The sequence below is a fragment of the Ursus americanus genome, chromosome 1 (assembly GCF_024610735.1).
Source record: "Ursus americanus isolate L20-20 chromosome 1, mUrsAme1.1.p, whole genome shotgun sequence".
Lineage (NCBI taxonomy): Eukaryota > Metazoa > Chordata > Mammalia > Carnivora > Ursidae > Ursus > Ursus americanus.
In genome coordinates, this window is record NC_142127.1 from 63,703,446 (window position 1) to 63,725,499 (window position 22,054).

The window sequence follows — 22,054 nt, forward strand, 5'->3', positions numbered from 1 at the left end:
ACATCCATGTATAAGTAGCCATTAAAACAATGTTTATCAAAAGTTTATCCAAAAAGAAAGATTTATATAATACTGTAAGTTGAAAAAAGTAAGTTTATGCAGAACTTACATTTCTTATACTTAACATACAATAAGTTGATAACAATATATATCTTACTACCTCAGCTATAAAGTATGTTAAAACATATGTTATTAATACATTAAACCTGTAAGCAGTATATTGAATGCCAGCTTAGCTGTATGCACTACATTCTACACACGGGCATAGGGAGCAAAGCCAGTATCTGCTTCTTTTGTAGTGGGGAATTAAGATCTGTTTTGCAAAGAAGAGTAGAGTGTCGTAGGATCAAATAAATATGCTACAAACTAGTGTTTGGAAAGTGAAATTACAGTTTTTATTTATATGGTAGGAACAGCTTATCCGATATCCACTGACATTTGTATCTATGTGTTTTGTAAGCAGGTGAAAATCCTTCTGGTGTTTTAGAGTCATAATTATAGTGTCATTTCATACTCTCTTTATTGGGCCTACTGAACTTTATACAGTTATGTTAAGTTTTTTTTTTTTCTTTCTGTCTCTATGCCCCAAAAGAGTTTATATTATGTTCTTGATTTAAAATATACACAATTTCATGAAATTTAAAATTATGTGGTATTAAACTCAATCTTTATATTTCACAATCTACTATTGTTGAAAATGTCTACCTGAGACATACTGAATTTGCTCTGCCAATTAATAGGCTTCATGGTAATTTTGTTTATTTTTCCAGAGAAATTGGACCTTACATTTGGATACATTATGTTTCTTTTCTGCTAGTTTTTTATCTTCACTTATTCCTCCAGGATATGATCAGTCAATAACCATGTCTGTCAGGTTCTAGATGAAAAGTAATTTTTGGGAAGACACAGAATATATTTTGTCCATCTTGTATTCCCTTGCATTCCTTGCAGAGTGGCTGGCACTGGTGATTAAAAAATGATTTCTGAATGAATGAATACATTATTTGTAGTTACTTCTATAATAATATCTTTTATATTATAGAGAAGAAGCCATACTATGTCATTAGTATAAATGACATAATCATTTTGGTTTTTAATTTTTAAAATATATTCTCTACCTGTCTTGTGTTAATGGCTATCATGAGAAGCTGAATAAAGTATGAGGTCAGTAAAAGATGATATTATTGTATTATTATCTAAGTCTATAAAACAGTACCTAGTAATAATATTTTATAATTCTTTTTTTAAAAAAAAAAAGATTTTATTTATTTATTTGAGGGAGAGAGACAGAGCACAAGTTTTAATTCTTAACTGTTTTAATTCTTATTTGGAAACAGAAATGCCAGAACAGAAATACTGGTAATTTCACTGTAAAAATAACTTTACTATAAAGATTAATTTCTCTACTGTGTTTTATTGCCATATAGATTTATGGTGAATACTATGGACTAAATGTTGGTATACCCCCAAAATTCACGTGTTGAAACCCTAACCCCTAAAGTGGTATTTGGAGCTGGGGGTCTTTGGAAGGTAATTAGGTTTAGATGAGGTCATCAGGGGGAGGCTCCCGTGATGGGATTGATGTCTTTATAAAAGGAGGAAAAACAAGAGCTCCTCCCTCTCTGCCATGTGAGGACGCAGCCGGAAGGTGTGTTCTACAAGCCACGAAGAGGGCCCTCACTAGAACCTCACCTTGCCGGCACCCTGATCTCAAACCTCCAGCCTCCAACATTGCAAGTTAAAAATTTCCATAGTTTAAGTCATGCAGTTATGGTATTTTATTATGGCAGTCCAAGCTGACTAAGACAGAAGTGGGGTGCCGCTGTAACAAAACCCAAAAATGTGGAAGCAGCTTTGGAAGTGGGTGATGGGTAGAAGCTGGAAGAGTTTCGAGGTGCATGCTAGAAGAAGCTGAGATGCTGTGAAGGGGCTGCTCAAGGCAGTTCTGGTGAGGGCTCCGAAAGAAAAGAGGAGAGCTGGAAAGCCTCCATCTTCTTAGAGAATACATCAGTAATCATGAGCAGAATGTTGGTAGATACATGGATGGTAACGGCCATTCTGATGAGGTCCCAGATAGAAACATAGATCGTGTTATTGAAGATTGGAGGAAAGGTGATTCTTGTTATAAGGTGGGCAAAGAACTTGGCTGAATCGTATTTGTGTTCTAGTATTTTATGGAGGGTAGAACTTGCAATTGATGAAATTGGATATTTAGCTGAGAAAATTTCTAAGCAAAGTGTGGAAAAAGTATCTCAGTTCCTTCTAACTGATTATAGTAAAATGTGAGAATAAAAAAAGAATTTAAAAAAAGAGAGAGAGGGAGAGAGAGAGAGAGATGGGTGCTTGGGTGGCTCAGTCGGTTAAGCATCTGCCTTTGGCTCAGATCACGATCCCAGGGTCCTAGGATTGAGTCCCGCATCTGGTTCCCTGCTCAGTGGGGAGTCTGCTTCTCCCTCTGCCCCTCCCCCTCACTTCTGCTCTCCCCGCCTCACAAAAATAAATAAGTAAAATCTTAAAAAAATAGAAAAAAGGTAGTACTTAAAGATTTGGAAAATTCTCAGCCTATTCATATAGCAGAGAATACTAAGGATGTGCCCAAACAACCCTTTGCCAGTTTCAACTGAAGGGGATGGAGATGGCATGAAACGAAGGAAGGCTTTTGGATTTCTTAGATCCGATAGGACTGGAACATAGTTATTTTGCTGTGAGCATGCATTATTCTTCAAGAGGTGGGATAAATGATTCCAAAGGCAAATTCAGAGATCATCGGGACTGCCTCCTTGGTTTCGAAGTGGGATAGGATGCCATCATCTCAGTTTGAACAGATCAGGCAGAAGCTTCCCAGAGCATCATGGGGCATAGGGCTGCCTGGCAGAGCCTTGTTGGAGAGGGACATCACTGCCACTGTCATAATCAAAACCTCTCTTTATTTACTGCTGTTGATCATAACCCAAAACTGGACCACATGTCTTACCTATTAGCTAGAAGTATTCATCTTCTTTCCTCTTAAATTTGCAGATCAATATAATTAATGATAGATGTATAATAGGGAAAAGACAAGAAGATTAATGAACTTCGGAGGAAATTTATTTGAGATATTGTTCTTACCTGTTGTGCCATTCGTAATATTGAGTACTCCGGTTTATTCTTACCCAGTGTCTTTTGGGGCATTTCAGAATATACTTTATAAATATTGAAAACAAATTTAAAAAGGCTTAGTGATTAAAATGCTTTGCATAAAAGAGGTTGGTCAACATTTCTTTATTTATGCTTTAATATTTTGTTATTTCTATAGGATATAGAGTGTGATTGAACTGAACGTCTATTTGGCTGATCATTATGAACCGTGCTTTTAGCAGGAAGAAAGGTGAGTGTGCCTGTTTAAAGGACCGGGGGGTCAATTCAAGATCTCTGTGAAAATCAGGCAGAGATGTTAAGGACTCAGTTTTTCCTGTTAACAAACCACATGGTTCAAAAAGAAGTTAGAAAAGAGCAGCACAGATCCGCACACGTTGCTAATTAACCTCTTTGGTTATCATCCTAATGAGAGTGGAGTTATTTAATACACGTAGTTCAGAATACATTTATGACATATAATACTATATGTCATGTATAAATGGCATAAATACCATATAATACTAAACTCCTGGGCTTATATAAGTTTATCATGATTTAAATTCATGTTTGTATATGTGTGCACATGCTTCACTTTTTATTGAATAATATGTGAGGATTGATGGTGGGTAAATTGATAGCAATGAGGCCAAAATAACTTTGTGATTAATTTTGAGGTAAAATAAATATAAATGTAATATATCATAATTATCAGCATAGGAATGAAAGAAACAGCTAGTTAAATGTTATTTTTTAAGGGGCAGTAAAAACATGGCATTTGACAAATATTTCATGATACACTCGTAGGAAAGATTGAAAAATTTGATAGTTTTATGTAGTTCAGTGAAGTTAAAATAATGTATCCTTGTCTTTCTGTAAGAAATTGTTTAGTGATGGACACAGGGCTCTGTCCTGTTTAACATGCTATCAGTGAAGTGGGGAGAATAATTAAACAATGCTACTCAATTTCATTAGTGATTGAAAGCAAGAAGAGAGAAACTGAGTAGAATTAACAGATATGTGGGGGAGAAATGACTAGTTAGGTCATGTTCCACACTATAAATTTAACAAGATACTGTAAATTGATGAACATGAGTCCGGAAAATCTAGCACTTTTGTTCTGATTTATATACTGTTATCATTTGGAAGGTGCACCTTAAGTGCTATGTGGGTAAAAAATGGCTGAAGAATTAAGCCAACAGTGTGGTTCATAGGTTCTAGTTAATTTTCTAATATATGAATAATGAACAGTCCAGAACCACAAAATAGATTGCTCTGCTCTATTCCATGAAGTCCAGCATAGTGTGTGCTCCCTTTAAAGGATTGGTTGACACATTGTAACACGCCCAGATGAGAGAGGCTCAGGTGACTTCAGGACTTTCAACCTGAAACAGAAATGATGGCTGAGAACCTGAGAACTCTTGATGTGGTCTCTCAGTGTTACGTGGTCGTGGGACTAAGTTTAGTAAAAGGTCAAATAGGTATAAATTACAAAGTCGTTGATTTAATGCACGACAAAATTCCAATTGGGAGCTGTAATTGTACCCCTAGAGAATATGTAATTCAGTCATGTTTCCAATAACTAGTATCAGCATACATTCCATATTCTACTCTAAACAAAGCAAGATGGTCTTCAATCAGTAAAAGCTTATCTTTTCTTTCATAAGTGTCCAATTTACTTGGTTATCACATGCAATCTTACTAGCTCGTCCTGAACCTCAGAAGCCTAAGGCAAAGAGATTGTTACCTTAAACTCAAACATATATATATATATATATATTTTTTTTTTTTTTTCTTTTTATCAGCCCTTCCAGTTAGTATTTTGTCTGGTATTCTTTGATTGAATTAGCTAGTGACTTCACTGATTTTCTTTGCAAATGCTCTTAATGCGGCAGATTCTAAAAAAGACTGAATGTATTAGAATTGCATTATTTGGACTATTTTGAAGAGATCTGTAAAAATTAGTCTAATCTCATAATCATCAAGTAAACTTTAATGAATGTATTTGTTCTATAGCTCCTTTTCTTTTTTTGAATTACTTTTTATTTTTTATTTTTAATTTTTTAATATAAATTCAATTAATTAACATCTCGTGTATTAGTAGTTTCAGAGGTAGAGTTCAGTGATTCGTCAGTCTTATATAATATCCAGTGTATAGCTCCTTTTTTATGTCAGCCTTCTCTTGGAATTTTTAAAATCCTATATTCTATTCATTACATCAAAACTGAATAATTGAGTAAAAAAGCATAAGATTTTGAATGTGAGTAAATGTGATTAAATAATTCAACTAATTAGACTTTATTTTAACTTACCAGTTGACATACTGATGAGTAGATATAATCGCATTGCATAGCACTTCAAATTCAGTATTTAAATATTATTTCCCTTTTTATAATACATTCGTGTGCATGAATTCACCCAACAACACTTAGTTTTAAATTTGATTTACTCAAAGAAGATGCTTTAAATATGCTAATGGTGACACAATAATAATGAAGTTACTGCACTGTTCTTGATGAGCTCTTAACCTAACTGCATTTTGAACACTTAGATTTATTCACCCAGCAGTCAGAGTGGTTTGACACTTGCCAAATATTTTTAAATGTTTACATGACTGCCTACTCTTGAGTTAGTGATTACAGTTTAATTTCAAGGAAGGGGACATATTCCAGAATGTCTGTGTTCCTGTTTCTGTACCATTTCCATATATCTGATTGCTTTTGTGGGCATAGGTAGTGACCAAAGATCGTTGTCTATACTCACTCCTCACGGTCGGGCATATCTACTGGAGTTACTATAAAGAGTTTTATTCTGTCAGTTTTTCTTTTGCCAGAGTATAAATTAGGATGAGAGTAAGCGTGTTTTAGAGATCTTTCCGGTTTTATAAGTGTACTCCCCGAACTAGAGGTATGTCATGAACACACGAACACATCATCACTCGGTCATGTGGGCGTAGATTTTTCTGTCATTGTACAGCTGCAGCTCATTCACTGGTCGTTTACCGTTGTGATGATTTTCGTCGTCATCAGTACCTGCTGGATATAACTACCCTCTTTCTAGGTCACTGCAGTACAAGACTATAACAGAGGTAGTATCGTCAGCTTTCAAATAATAGTGGCTTATAGGAGAAAGCAATTATCCCTCTTCCTCAGGGCTGGAATGAACCATTATATTCAGAGTTAGACTTTATATCCTTCTGAGCAGTGTTGTGTGTCTTGGAAAAGGAGACATGAGAAGAATTGAGTTAAGGCGTTAAAAAAAGAGATTGAATTTTTTTTTTTTAGATTTCCTAAAGGCAGATCTTTGTTTTTATTGTTTTGATGTTTTTATTGTTCTGGTGTATAGCATTGTGATTTATTTCTTTTAATATACAAGGGCAAGACTAGATCCTAAATCTAAGTACAAATTCTTTTTTTTTTAAAAGATTTTATTTATTTATTCATTTGACAGAGATAGAGACAGCCAGCGAGAGAGGGAACACAAGCAGGGGGAGTGGGAGAGGAAGAAGCAGGCTTCCAGCGGAGGAGCCTGATGTGGGGCTCGATCTCAGAACGCCGGGATCACGCCCTGAGCTGAAGGCAGACGCTGAACGACTGAGCCACCCAGGCGCCCCTAAGTACAAATTATTCTTGAATTAGTCATATCACTATTAAGTAGCAGTCATAAAGAGAAAACTGTAATTAAAATAAAAATCCTTACAGGAAATAAAAATTTCACACATTAATGTCAATGGCAATATGTCAATATTGCTTTTTGAAGCTTAGAATGTATTGCTTCTCAAAATACATCACCTAAGTTCAACCATCACATATCCACTTTAGTAGTCAGAAATAGCCCTAAAATGCACCATGAGCTTGCGATTTTTATCAATCCCTCATGTTTTGTCTTAGAAATTCTTATGGGGACCCCTGAGTGTCTCAATAGGTTAAGCATCTGCCTTTGGCTCAGGTCATGAGTCCTGGGATCCAGTCCCACATGGGGCTTCTTGCTCAGCAGGGAGCCTACTTCTGCCTCTGCCTGCGGCTCCCACTGCTTGTGCTCTCTCCCTATGTCTCTCCCTCTCTCTCTGACAAATAAATAAATAAATAATCTTAAAAAAAAGAAATTCTTACGAATATTGCATTGTATCGCAGAAACATACTTAATATAAATATAGTGCATTATTTTCCAAATGGTATAATTGACATTCCAGAAATATAGGCCTTTTTCTTTTTGTCTTCACAATTCCCCGTTTGAGAACATATTCATGATATCAAACTAGTTTCTGTTAACACCATTTTCAAATGTTCTGAATTGAATGTTGAAAACACTTTGTTAGTAATCTACTTCCTTTCAGTATGTACTTATTTACTACTTTTCAGAATTTTACTGCAACAAATACAGTTTGCAAAAAATGGTCGAATTTGTTTAGTTTAATGTGTTTTTTTTTTTTTTTTGCTTTTTCCCCACTTACACAGTTCACAAAATCTTTTGGAAGATGTGTAGAGTGTATAAATAAAATTCAAACTTGAATGAAAAATATTTTTTCTATTTCTAGCAATAGTATACAATTCAAACTGTTTTCAGTATCTTCTATCCTTTTAGTCACATTTATTTTTAATATTCTCTAACACTAATCTAAGGAATATGTTAAAGATTTAAGAGTTATTGATTCAGGAATTTAAAAAAACCCTGTGAATCATGAGAGTATAAATGGAAAGAAAAGAGATGTCACATAATCACATAATTGTCTTCCACTGAGTTGTTACTTTTTAATATTCTTTAGAAACTTAGTATCGCTTTATTATTTGAATACTTTTTAAAGGAAATTTAAAGGATAAGCTAGGGACTTTTTTATCAAGGAAAGAATCTTATAAAGCACTTTCCAGCTATGCTGTTCTCCTATCTGACTAGTTATTCTTTCTCAATTTAGCAAAAGAATCACAATTTAGAAATGCTCCCATCCATATCAGTCTCCTTATAATGAATGAATATGACCTCCCCCAGCACGTATAATTTAATTTAACCTTGTGTATTTTTCATTGCAGATAAAACATGGATGCATACGCCTGAGGCTTTATCAAAACATTACATTCCCTATAATGCAAAGGTAAAATGGTTTATATGATATTTATTTAATTTATTTTGTTATGGTATTATTATTAAATTCATGGCTAATCTAAGAAAGATTGCTTATGCATTGGCGTTTCCTAGTAGATGATTCCTAAAAAAAAGTTTGCTTAAGTAATTTTGTAATATAGAGTATGGGAAGTGTTTTTTCTCTCTGAATAAGTAATTTTTTTTCCTTGTCACTCCAAATAAGCGATTATTTTATTTAATTATTAAGAGTATTCTTTATAATTTCTGTCTGTCATGTATATATTTTCTTCAAAAAATTTGGCTATCATTAAAATTATTTGCAATATCATGGCCTGTAGGAAATAAAACAACCAACAAATAAGCTTCCTTTAAAAGCATTTAAATGTTGCATTGCATAGACAAGTGTACACACTAACCTGATCACGAAAGAAATGAGTTACAATTTTAATAAATGCAGTTTTCATTCAAAAAACGAGACAAACTAAAACTATTAAGAAAACATAGGAAAAAGCACGTTTTTTTAATCTTGTGTTCAGTTTTCTTCATTTTAATAGAGAAATAGAAGCAGTCTATGCCCATATCTTCAAAGAAAAGGTCTTTGAAGAAAGGTGTTACTGTATAACTAGGGAGCACAAAACCTGAAATAGATTTCAGAGAAATCTGAGTCTCAACTTGGAAGACACAGAAGAGAAAGTTATGTTGAGGAACATGTGAGTGGGTCAGGTTTAAGTAACTGACCTTTGGACACAGCATGGGGAAAACAGAAAATGATAAAATTATTATTATTTTTTTAAAGATTTATTCATTTGACCGAGATAGAGACAGCCAGAGAGAGAGGGAACAGAAGCAGGGGGAGTGGGAGAGGAAGAAGCAGGCTCCCAGCGGAGGAGCCTGATGTGGGGCTTGATCCCAGAATGCTGGGATCACACCCTGAGCTGAAGGCAGACGCTTAACGACTGCGCCACCCAGGCGCCCCAATAAAATTATTTTTATAAAGAGAACTTAAGGGTTTATGAATTAGCAAACTCTATACTGGGATATAATGAGATGAGGGATAAGGAATGATTTCAGGAAAAATTTAAAAAAACATGTTTTGAACAGACAGTCAATGCTGTTTAATAGAGAACCTCTTGAGTGCTAGAAGAAGCATTTAAAAGACCATCTAGAGATTTGTCCAGAGCTGTTGCTCAGCAGTGAGATTTGTAGAGTATGGCAACTCCATTTTTTCTTGCTGACTTTGTAGCAAAGAAATACTCTTAAAATATTTTTGGTATAAAGCTATTAGCTTAGAATCACTGCAATGCTTAGGACTCTCCCTCTAAATTTAACATGAGGTTTGATTATCATGATTTAGCGTGAGAAGGTTAGTTAGCTGAATGAGAAAAATTGAGTTAATATTATCTTATCTCTTCCACAAATATTCTTCGTATTAGCTATTGAGAAACTATATGAAAACTGTTTAGAAAAAATTAATCTTGAAAACCAGTATTATTTTAAAGGGCTTGCTCAGTTTTTGGTAATATTATCGACCATACTAGAATCATATCTTTTAAGTGAAACCACCACATATTATTTACTTTTATATATGATTGCAATGTCTCATTTTGAAAAATTGGTTTATAAAGGATTGAAAGATTCTGCTTAGAACTATCCTTAACTTTAACTCTGTGGATTGGATGTGAGCAATGGAGATCTGCTTGTCTACATGGAAAAGTTGCCTGTGCTAATTTACAGGTGCATAATTGCTGGAAGACCTTGTACATGAAGTAGAGGGCACAAAAACATCTTCTCAGACTGGGGTCAGTAAGTTACAGAAGAGCAGGTTGATTTTGTCCATTCTAATACGGCCTCCTGAGCAATAAGATATGTCACGTATACCACGTAGTGTTGAAACTGTTTGAAGAACATTATTTTTTTTTCTGAATTCCCTTTTTTTGTGGGACAATTAAAACTCATCATTAGTAGTTATTTTTGAAAAATTTCCTTATCCCTATAGAGTACGTGCCACTTGAAAACTAAATCAATGTTCATAGGCTGTACCTTAGCACAACAACAACAAAAATATAGACTTGGGGTGCCTGGCTGCCTCAGTCCATAGAGCAGCATGTGTGTATGTGACTCTTGATCCTCGGGATCATGAGTTCAAGCCCCTTGTTGGGTGTAAAATCTACTTAAAAAAAATCCACAATAAAAAATAGTAGTAAGAAAAAAAAAGGAGCAAGGAAAAATAAATACAAAACGTTAATAAATAGATGAAAAAGATCCTCCACTTATAATCAGATAATACTTAAAAAAATACCGACTCTATGTATTTGATGAATTAATACATAATACCATTTCCAAAATAATTACAAAGTAGTTACATTTCAGTGGGCCCTAATACATGCCACGTACATGATCTCATTTATTATTTGCAATGACTCAGTATGGTGATGATTAATCTTTACATAAGAGAAGACTTTATACCTTACATAAGAGAAAAACTAAGGCTGAAACGTTAAGTGACCTGCCTATTGTCACAAAGCTTGTAAGACAGAGACAGAGGAAGAAAACTGAAGTCTATGTGACTTCAAAGAATTGCTGTTTTTGTATGTATGTAATAACACTTGATTATTCATTCGTCCTTACATTGCTGATACGTATAGGATGCTATTACCGAAACGTCACTGAATATTGGTGAAGCTTCAGAGCTACAGGACACATGCCATATTCTCATGGATCTTATTGTCATAAGGAACTATCATATAAAAATAAGCAACATAAAAGTCAGATTATATTCTGTGTCATTCAAATGTCATTTAAGAGAAAGCTATGGAGATGCAGATAATGGTGTGACTCCTGTTTTATGAAAGTGGGAGTGAGGTAGGATTTCCAAGGATCAAAACAAGGGAGGAGTGACTGTTTCATGCAGAGATTTCTGAAGGACGATGAGTAGAGTCCATAAGGTCTCAGGCACAAACTGAATATAAGAGTTGGGCTAAGGCATAAAGTACTAATGATGGTAAAGTAGTTTATCAGTCAAGGTTGCATCTGAGAAACAGAACTACTAGGATGTGTATACACACACACACACACGCACACACACACACACATTTATCTCAAGGAATGGGTTATACAATTTTGGCACTGGCTAGACAAGTCTGAAAAGCATATGGCCGGCCATCAGGAAGGGAAGGCTGGAAGTTCTTGGGCAGGAGCTGACCACAGGTAAAATTTCTTCAGGGACATAGCGGATCTGTTCTCACGGCCTTTAAATTGATTGTGTCAAGCCCACCCATATTATCCAGGATGTTCTTTTTTTACCTAAAGTCAACTGATTATAGATGTTAATCATATCTATAAAATAACTTCATGGCCGCACTTAGATTAGTATTTGATTAAATAACTGGATAGTATAAGCTGGCCAAGTTGACACATAGCACTGACCATCACCAGTACTGATGATGGGCCAGGCTAAAAAGATAAGTTGGGAAGGCTTTGCATGGCAGAGAAGGAGTTTGAGTAATGAACTAATCAAGTAGGATTTTAGGAAGATAAATCTTTAGTGATCTGAAAATTGATTTGTATCGAGAGAGGATGACATTCAGCCCTTAGGAAGTTAACTTTAATGGTCCAAGTGTGTGGTCCTACGTTTATATAGGGGTAATAGAGAGACATATAGCGGACAATAAAGTGCTAAATATTGCAAGGAAAGAATTGATTCAATACAGGAATAATTTGTATGTGGGGAAAAGAAAAATATCTATTTTCATCCTGGCTAAAAGAGGGAATGATCATACCATTAAAAGATTTCCACCACTTCATGCACTTTTGGGATCCACTGGTTACAAATTAACCTGGTAAATTTACCAGAGCTGTTCAAGAATTGTGATTGTCCTTGGGGAAGCATGTAATAACGTTTACATTTAGGTGTTTTCAGTTTTAAAGTAATAGTTATCTGCTCTCATGTTATAATTTCTTTAATTTTTTTAAGAACAGCTTTTAGTTCCACATTCTTTCATTTTATAAAGAATTCTATTTCAAAAATTCACATTTAATATTCAGAGTATGCTTATTTCAGATCATATGTGGATATAAAATAACGGTTGCTTTCAAAAGGATTATTCTGGAAAGGGTTCATTAGTTTTTGCTTTTTTTGTTTTATTTGTTTTTTTAATGAGCAGTGACAGCTTTGTTTAGTTCATTGGGAATTCTGCATGTTGTCCTGTGTACTCTGCAGTGATGTTTTCAAACGGCAGGTTATGCTCCATCAAAAAAATTGGGTCTTGAAATTAATGCAGTGGGCCACGGGAGGCATGTATTTAAAGATGAAATAGAACAGAAGAGAAAAAGAAAAGACATTTTTATTTATTTACTTATTTACTTTTATTTTTAAAAATTTTTTTTAGAAAAGACATTTTTAGAATGCATATGGCAAACATCAATTTGTTCCATAAAATTGTGGCTCATAGCCATGAGTGTGAAAGCCACTGCCTTTAAACGGTAACCTGCCTTTAGATATCACCAGAGACTTCACCAGATTTAACCAATTCAAATCATAAAATAATAATAGGGGGAGCTCCTTAAAAGAGCCATTAAATTTTTAATAGAAGAGATGATCCACATGTAAGTTTAACCACAGTTCCTCATTGAGTATAGCATCTTAAAATCATTTCTGAAATATGCACGTAAGCATGGTAGGAATGATAGAGAAGTAAAGTAAAATGTAAATGTAGGTTCACTTGTGCACTCATTCATTCACACATGTGCTTATCCATTTGAATGGAGTTCCTAATATATGCAAGGTCCTGATCTAGAAAAATGGGAATTGATTAGTAAACGAAATAGGTAAAATCCTGCCCTCCTGGGTTTTACATATAATAAGCAAAATAATATTACTTTTTCTGAGAAATACCTGATAAGAATATAAGAAAATGATATTTTTATATGTTAATACTTCTATTATTGCATTGATTTGTATTATTTATGTTACTGATATACAGTGTTAATATTATTTATATATTATATGGTATACATGTATATTAGTATATATAATATTAACACGATATTTATCAATACAGTATTCCGGGCTGTGCTAATTGCAATGCAGAGAAGGCAGGTTATTGGGGATTGGGAAAAGTGGGAAAGAGGGTGCTGCTCTGTTACACGCAGTGGTCAGGGAAGATCTTTGAGGAGGGCAGAGGCCTAAAGAAAATGAGGGAGTGAGATACGTGACTGCATGAGTAGTCCAGATCTGGCTAGCATGAGCAAGGTGGGACCAAACTTGCCTAGTTGAGAACTAGTAGTCAGGGCTGGGTGGCTGAACGGCTGGAATGCTGTAGAACCCAGTGGAATGTAGGGAAGTTCCAAAGACATAGGTCGAGTAGAGCAGGTGGGACAACTGGTGTCTTGTAGTTCTTATAGGGCCTTGTAGACCACTATAAAATTTGAAAACCTTTCAATTTAGAGAGTTCTGAGAGAAAGAATGACAATATCTGAGACATGTTTTTAACATGATTAAATTAGCTTAAGGAGACAAGGGAGTACTTACATCAGGAGTGCGGTGCAGGAATCCAGGCCAGGCAAGTGACTGTGGCTTGAGTCTGAGGAGGAGCTGAAGAAGAATGGTCGTGGGCCTCTGGGTAGATTTTGAAGATAATGCTGATAGAGCCTGTAGATGGATTGTGTATTAGCTTTCTATTTCTGCTATATTTAGAACATTAAGCAGAATTTTTTTTTTTTAAGATTTTATTTATTCATTTGAGAGAGAGAGAGACAGCCAGCGAGAGAGGGAACACAAGCTGGGGAGAGAAAGAAGCAGGCTCCCAGCAGAGGAGCCTGATGCGGGGCTCGATCCCATAACGCCGGGATCACGCCCCGAGCCGAAGGCAAACGCTTAACGACTGAGCCACCCAGGCGCCCCTAAGCAGAAATTTAAAAAAAAATTTTTTGATCACCCTTAAGGAAGGACATAGAATTTTCCATTCCTTCCAACTTTTGAAGAGCTGCTGAACCATCTTTTCTATAAAGGTGAAATACTGGAAAACTTTTACTTTAACAAACTTATTATTCTGTTGGTGTGAAAATGTGATTTTTCAAATGAAGAATTATGATGTTTCATAAAAAAACACTTACTTTTAAATGTTTTATTCTAAAATGTATCACTATCCCAAAAAAAGCTTTCTGTACTTACCTTATGAAATACCTAGCTTTACTAAGATATCCAAGAATGCAGTGCTAACGAGATTACCATACAATTTTGCACTCTTCTTCTGTAGTAAAGAGAGTCAGCATTCCTTGATTTAATCTGTTTACTGTGTTCCAAGTTTTAAAAGTGGGGGAATCAAAACAAATGGGAACATGGACCTTGACCTTAACAACTAATGACTTCCCTTGGGGAGAAAGAACAGGCACCAGAAACAAAGAATTTTGGAAGAAAATTAAATAGATTATGACCAAAAAGATAAAATATGAATGTCAAGGAGACGTTTAAAAAGAAAGATTACATTTCAAGGATTTCTAGAGGTATCAGAGTTTCATATGTGAAACATGCAGTTTCCCAGGAGGTGTGTTTGATGAAGGAGAAGGCTTGACTGAGTTGCAACCCTCGCTATCTTCCTGACGGAGTCAGTCGTGTGGTTTCCTGCCAGCCTTTCTCAACCTCACAACATAATTGTCCTCAATATTGATAGCCTATAAGCTCTTATTCAGCTTCCAAAAACAAACAAAAAACAACAAAGAACAACAACAAAACCCCCATGAAAAACAGGTACAATCTGAAATATGAGAGTAAGTGGTTAGCACTTGAGGATTCTACCCTTTGTGTTTGAAATCCTCATCTTAGCCACTTTGGAACTTCTAGAAAATCTGCTTAATAGTCATTGATACAGAGAAATCAGAACCCAGATGCACCCCACAATAGCAAGGTTGTACCCCAACCACTCCACTGATGTTACCAGAATTTTATCGGAATCACTACATAGTTCCTACATCCTATTTCAGGGATTGGAGCAGCCCCCCTTCTCAGACAAACTATCTGTTCAGCTCTCTCAGTTAATATCTGAATTAGGTGACTTTTCCATTCTTGAGTTTTCTCACTTGTCCAATGAGGTTAATAATTGTACCTACTTCACTGTACTGCTAGGAGGTTTAAGGGAGTTAATATATTAAAAACCTCTTCAATCAATCTTGTTATTAATATCTTTATTGTTGCCAGTGTTCTGTCAACTCTGGAGTTGCCCTAGTTATTATCTCTAGAGAATAATTTAGCATTTGCATTATTCTCTGAAAAACAGAACAAAGGTCTTAGAATACTTGTCAGGTGTTGTATCCTTTCCATTTACATCAGAAACCGTGAGATCAGCCAATGTCCCTGCAATGGCCAGCTTGAGAATTTCAATGGGGAAGGAATGGGTTTTCCTGCGAGCATGACAGGAGACCCAGTAGTGCCGAAGTTGTAGGCTTATATACAAGAGAAGGTTTTGATTGTTAAAGAAAAATACCATTGTAATAATACTTTCCTGTTACCTTGAGTTTTCAACAGCTGCATTCCAGAACAGGATGTTAATCCAAAGATCATCTTGGTCTTAGAGTCAAATATAGAAAGATGAGAAAGTCCATGCAAACCTTATAAAACTATCATGGAGTTTTACAAGTAAAAAGTTAATGAAGAGAGAAAATTGCAACATTATGTGGCCTAATGAGTCATGGTAAAAAAGGTTTGAATGTAACTAAATCATTTTACTAATGATTATTTTTGGTGAATATATGATAAATTACCCTTCAGTGATATGTTAATATTGGTTTATGACTTAACAGAAGAAAATTTGGGTCTCAGAAATAAATACCTACTACAGTGTCCAAACAAAGGGAAATTAGCAGAGAAAAAATTCAAATTGAACACAGTGGAAATCATTGAAACTTGGGCAAAAGATACGTCCTTATAATTGGTGAGAGGTATTGCTTAGACATCCAGAATGGTTTAGGATTCCAAATTCAGACGATTCTGTAGAGCAGCTTTAGTGTAGCAGCAAACATAAGCATTTGCCAATTGTGCTGGTTGTAGATACCACGGGAATGTAAACAAAACAAAAACAAAAGCAAAAGCCATAGAGCTTAACTGCATTCCATGTGATTCATTTCATTTGTTCAAAAATGAATTTTAGTTAATCTCAAAACATAGGGACCATTTCAAAAAAAATTTTTATGGAGTCTTTTTAAAAAAGTTTTCTTAGACATTGGAACTGGTTTTTAATAATGCTAATATGTGTGTAACATATTCATTCCAAACATTTTAAAATTTAGTGTAAGCATACATTAACTGTCATTCTTTCCTATTAAAAAAGCGACATAGGGGTGCCTGGGTGGCTCAGTCGTTAAGCGTCTGCCTTCGGCTCAGGGTGTGATCCCGGCGTTATGGGATCGAGCCCCACATCAGGCTCCTCCACTGGGAGCCTGCTTCTTCCTCTCCCACTCCCCCTGCCTGTGTTCCCTCTCTCACTGGCTGTCTCTCTTTGTCAGATAAATATATAAAATCTTCGGGAAAAAAAAGTGCGATATATGCTTATCATTTATATTGGTAATAATTCTGCATCTGTACTCTTTGGAAATGTTCCTTTATGTACCACAGCAACATTGACACATATTTAAAAAGGAAAATAGACAGCTATAGTATGTTATTTTTCCATTGCTTTCTTTAGAATGGAAAGCTATAACTCTTTCATGCTAAACAATTTGAAAACAAAATAGTAATAATGGGAAATTTGTTGAATTATGACTTTATAGTTGGAATGTGCTTATGAAATACAAGAATAAATAGAAAAAGAGAAATGACAGTAAGCACCTAACATCACCTAATTTCTCAATTCTGGAGATGAACTTATAAAACTAATTTAATTTCTGAAAAGCATATGCTTGTTTTAAAAGATGCTTGTATTTTTCCCCCTAAGTTTTCTCAGGTAACTGAAATAGTTATTTTTAAAAATTTTTATTTACTCATTATTACTTTTTTAAAAATTGAGGTATATTGACATATGCAACATTATATTACTTTCAGATATACAACAAAATGATTAGATATTTGTGTATATTGTAAAATGGTCACCACGGTAAGTCTAATTAACATAATTTTGAAGGTGATCATCATTGTAAACTTACTTTACATAGGAGAATTCTCTTAAAAAGTATTATATAGCTGTTAGAAATGATTGAATAGCAATTAAAAACTCCATATTAATTATTCCTTATAACATTTCACTATGGACTACATTGTCTTTTAAAAAAAAAAGACATTCTATGTGTTACGGATTCATAGACTTTTAGTGTTGAAAAGGACTTCGAGAATCTTCCAATTCCATCTCTTTCTTGATAAAATAAATCGAGGCTCAAGCTTACACAACAAGATAGTAGCAAAATTCAGTCTAGAAATCAAGTCTTCTATGGCCATTTTTCTTTCCATTGCAATATACTATTCCCAGTTTTAAAGAGAAAACCTACTTAACAAGCAGATGAATGAATCCAAAGACAGAATATGTATACATGTCTTCCCTTTATATACATTGATTGTGAAATTGGTTTGTCTATGTAGCCCTGTCTGTTAATTGATCCCTTGGATATCATTTACAACTAGCCAAGAGTTTGTCAGAGATGTAAGCTAAAGGAGACTAAGTAAAGTCTGTGTATTTACCTCCCTACCAGCAAGGCCACAAAGTCTAAGCTTTTATTTGTCTTATTCTGCTTTGCTTAATGATATTAATATTAATATAATCCCAGATGAAAAATGCCTATGGTGTTATTTATCTTTAAATACTTCTTCAGCTGGAGAGCACCTAGTTATAAAATATGGGGAATTCTCTGAATGTTAGATACATTTGTCATTTATTTCATATTTCTACATGGATTTGTTTGGCACTATGTGAAATAACAAGGAAGTTTGTTCATAGCTGAAGAATGTTTGTAAAAAAGGAAAAGTCTGATTTGGTCTCAAAGGGGTCAAGGAGTAGCATTCTGAAGCCTGGAATATGAAATTTAGGGATCTGGGCCAAAAGCACAGCTAGAGAATAGTGTAGTTTTGGGGAAAAACTATTTGAAAATGTAAAAAAAAAATTAATGTTTTTATCAAATTGATTTCAATAGCAATTTTGGTGAGTAACTAAAATAAGCATAAGCTAAATATAAGAAAATTAGGAAAGAAGTGACCATTCTTGAACAAAGGACCTATGAGAAATGAGAAATGGGAATGAAGAAGGGATTATTATGGGAGATAAAATACAGCAGGAAATACCAGGGTTTTCAAATTAGTTAGATTTAAACATTGAATCAGCATTCTTAGTAGATATATGGTTGCATTTCAAATATCGATTGGAAGGATGTTAGGTAGAACAAAGTTGCCTCCAGAATTCATTTGATTCGGGTATTATGAAATAAGAGAAACAGTCCGTTCACTTCAGAGACAGAGTCTCTTCTAACAAAACCAGGATCCCAGCTGACTGTGTTCTTACATTTTAGGAGATGTTTGGAAGAAGTAATCTTTCATCTCTTAAGAAATATGTACATACATATATTTAAATCAACTAAAGTCATTTTTGTCTTTCTTCTAATCTTACAAACTATGGGAAACTTCATCTCCATAGCAATTATGCATATTTTTACATTTAAGAGTGATCTCCTGTTGTGTGCCTGTTTCTTCAGTTTCCAAGAAAGTGTTTATTATCTTCTCTTTTTTTCTTCCTGCTGGAATAAGCAGTTCCTTTTTCTGAACCTTTAAAAATCATGTTCAAAAAAGTACAAGTCAAGTCCAGTCTCAATCTTTGTAGCAGATAGTATCAGAGCATCTCCTTTCTCTGTAACTTGCATAGTTGTGATAACAGAGCAGTAACAATAAAGGCCATGGGGAGCTCAAGATCTGATGTAATTATGCAACCATAGTCTGAAAGAAGATGCATCTCAAAGTATAGAGAACACAGATAAAACATGGAAGAAGCAGTTGTTCACATTTGAGGTCTACACTGTATTGTTTGCTAAGAATGATAACTTCATTATTTTGTAAACATGATAAATGCTAATTATTAGAAGTTAAGCAGTGTAGAAAAGCACAGAAGTATAGAAATCAACCCAATCAAAATCATCTCAGACAGAAATAACCCAGTGTTAACTTTTGGTTACCAGAAGTAACTTGGACTCTCTCTCTGAATAAATACAAATACAAGAATAGATATATACATTAAAAAAAATAACATTCAACACTATATAAACAACTCTATACCAATAACTTTCTGTGCATTTCACATCTGTCATCTCATTTAATCTTCACAAATGTCCGATGAGATGAAGGCTATTAATATCCCCCATTAAACAGCAAAATTGTAACATTAAACTGCAAATAGTTGAATAGTTAAGGAGAATGAGGCTGGGAATGAATAGATAGTTTGGAAGAATCAGCTTTATAAGAAGGAAATTATAATATGCACGCTATTTTACAATAAAAAGCATTGGACTTTACTTGAATTTAACAAAAGAAAAGACGGAATTGAAGTGAATTAAAGGAGTTACTAAATAACAGAAATGTGTATCTTTGCCACAAGGGATATTAATTCCTGAAAGATTGCTCTAACGTTAAAGGAAGACATTTATGAAGATCATTAAATGTTTGGCATCCTTATGCTTTTCCTGAACAGCACATTTCAGTTTTTGACAGTGTGTATATGTGAATGATGAGGCGGATAGCCCACTTACATTCCCCCTTCTAGCATGCTCCACTCCCCGGATTTTGTTGCTCATTTCAATTCTACTTGCCAGGATTTGCAACATTTACATTTTGTTCTGAAACTCTAATTCCCCTAGTAGTTTAGTTCTAATTATATATTGAAATGGATTCAGATCACCAGCACTCCTTCCACCATTTCTTTTCTATTCCTGAGCTCTTGATGTGATTTTGGTTGTCCTCTTCTAAAAGTTTTTCAAAAAAGACTCAGTAACTTCAGTATTTCATGAGATATTTCATATTTGAGAATGTCTGCCTATGATGTTAAATCTTCCTTTCCCTCAGAACACTAGTCCCCGGTGCAGTCTGCCCTCATTCTCCTGCTGAGTAAATATCTGAATCCACCTCACTTTCCCCCTTGAAGTTGTCTTCCTTGTTTTGTATAGATGCCTAAGACTTCATTCTTTATCATTACATTTTAATGACATAGCATATGGGCCAAACTTAAGTCTCAGTGTGAACATCTCTAATGCCTCGCAACCAAGGAATGAGGTCCTCAGCTCTGTTGCAAAGGCCACGCAGGAGGAGAAGTGAATGGGAAATGAGGCCTCTGTTCCTCAAAATACAACCACAAAGTCACTTACTCAAAGAAATAGATATGGGGTGACTAAGGGCTATTATTCATACAACAGAACCAACAGTTTTGGATCTGGGAGGGCCGTGTGCTATCATCAAAAGAGCACTGGACTTTGGAGTCTCAGAACTGAGTGGAAAGCAGCCTCCACGACTAGATGGCAAGCCTGGCGTTTCACTGCTTTCATATCTGTGAAGTGCAAACAATACTTTCCTTACGAAGCGTTTATGCCAGTTCAACAAGATAACGTCTGTACATTGCCTGGCACGTGGTTGGTGCTCACTAAATGTCAGCTCACGTGTCTCTCTCTCAGTTCCACCAGACTCAATAAAGATTTGGTATAACGTTGTTAGGGGAAAAAGCCTCCACACTTTCAGACAACCAGCTGACGGATTGGAGTCTTTAAAATGCAGCCCATTCATTAGTAGACGAGTCCCCGATTCTTTGCATATTTGGATAGCTCACTGTTCCAAGAGTCAGTGTTAGGAAACCGTAGAACCAAGTTGCACAATCTTCCCCTCTACCTGCACCCTGTCTCTCAGGCAGATTTTATCTGTGATAGAGTAACTCAGGAACGGTGATGGACAAGGCAGCGATGGGTAATTACTTCCTAGGAGATTTAGAGTCTGCATAAATCACTCTATCCCGGACTCCGTGCAGGTTCAGATAAGAAGTGGTATCCTGGGCAGCAAGCAAGCAGTGAAGGGCCTTGATCTGCCTTCACTTGATCCCCAGTTGGAATCCTAACTAATTAAAGGTAGATCTCTAGCTCCATCAGGTTTTGCATTTATTTCTGAGGATTACCACACCACACCGCTTACTTGGTTACGTGTCTGTTTTTATTGCTCATTAGAATGGTATTGCTCCAGACTTGCTCACACAAACATTTGCTGAGGGGACGGAATAAAAACAAAGTAAGTCTTGCAAGCAGAGAGCTATTTTCATTTGCAAAAATTCAGACCCGGTAGTATGCTGCAGGAGCTGCTGGGGAAAAACAAGTGAGATTGAATGTGGCCAAGCATTGTCAGGAGAAACGTGTCAGGAAGTTTAATTTTTAAAATGTATGTAGAAAGAGTGAGGAGACAACACCTAGATAATTTAAGAAACTAGAATTCTACAGATGATTTTCTATGTTTGCATGTGAGCATGGCAATAGCAGGTTAAAGTAGGAAATGGGGTATTATAATCAATGAATTATCCATTCTTTTTGCAAAAGTATATGACAGAAAAATTTTAGAGTAGAGATATACACAAATCTGTGAGCATTGTGTAAATGATTACTTGTACAACTTTAGCTCAGACTTTGATAATGAATTAATGAGTGAATGTTACTTTTTTACATTTATTTAGTAAATTTCATAAGTAATATCATTCTACATGTTTTCCAGTGTAGTAGAAGTTGCAGGGGCGCCTGGGTGGCTCACTCGTTAAGCGTCTGCCTTTGGCTCAGGGCGTGATCCCAGAGTCCTGGGATCAAGCCCCGCATCAGGCTCCTCTGCTGGGAGCCTGCTTCTTCCTCTCCCACTCCCCCACTTCCCTCTCTCTCT

At 35.3% G+C, this 22,054-nt stretch overlaps 1 protein-coding gene across 14 annotated transcripts in view; it reads left to right on the forward strand.

Moving 5' to 3' along the window:
* GULP1 (GULP PTB domain containing engulfment adaptor 1) overlaps nucleotides 1–22,054 on the forward strand; it is a 247,233-nt gene that overhangs the window by 155,940 nt on the left and 69,239 nt on the right. For all 14 annotated transcript variants that reach the window (XM_087861957.1, XM_087861955.1, XM_087861951.1 and 11 more), the window contains 2 exons: nucleotides 3,296–3,367; nucleotides 8,142–8,203. In XM_087861957.1, coding sequence (XP_087718083.1) covers nucleotides 3,340–3,367; nucleotides 8,142–8,203 — 90 coding nt within the window. In that variant the 5' untranslated portion in view covers nucleotides 3,296–3,339. The remainder of the gene's footprint in view (nucleotides 1–3,295; nucleotides 3,368–8,141; nucleotides 8,204–22,054) is intronic.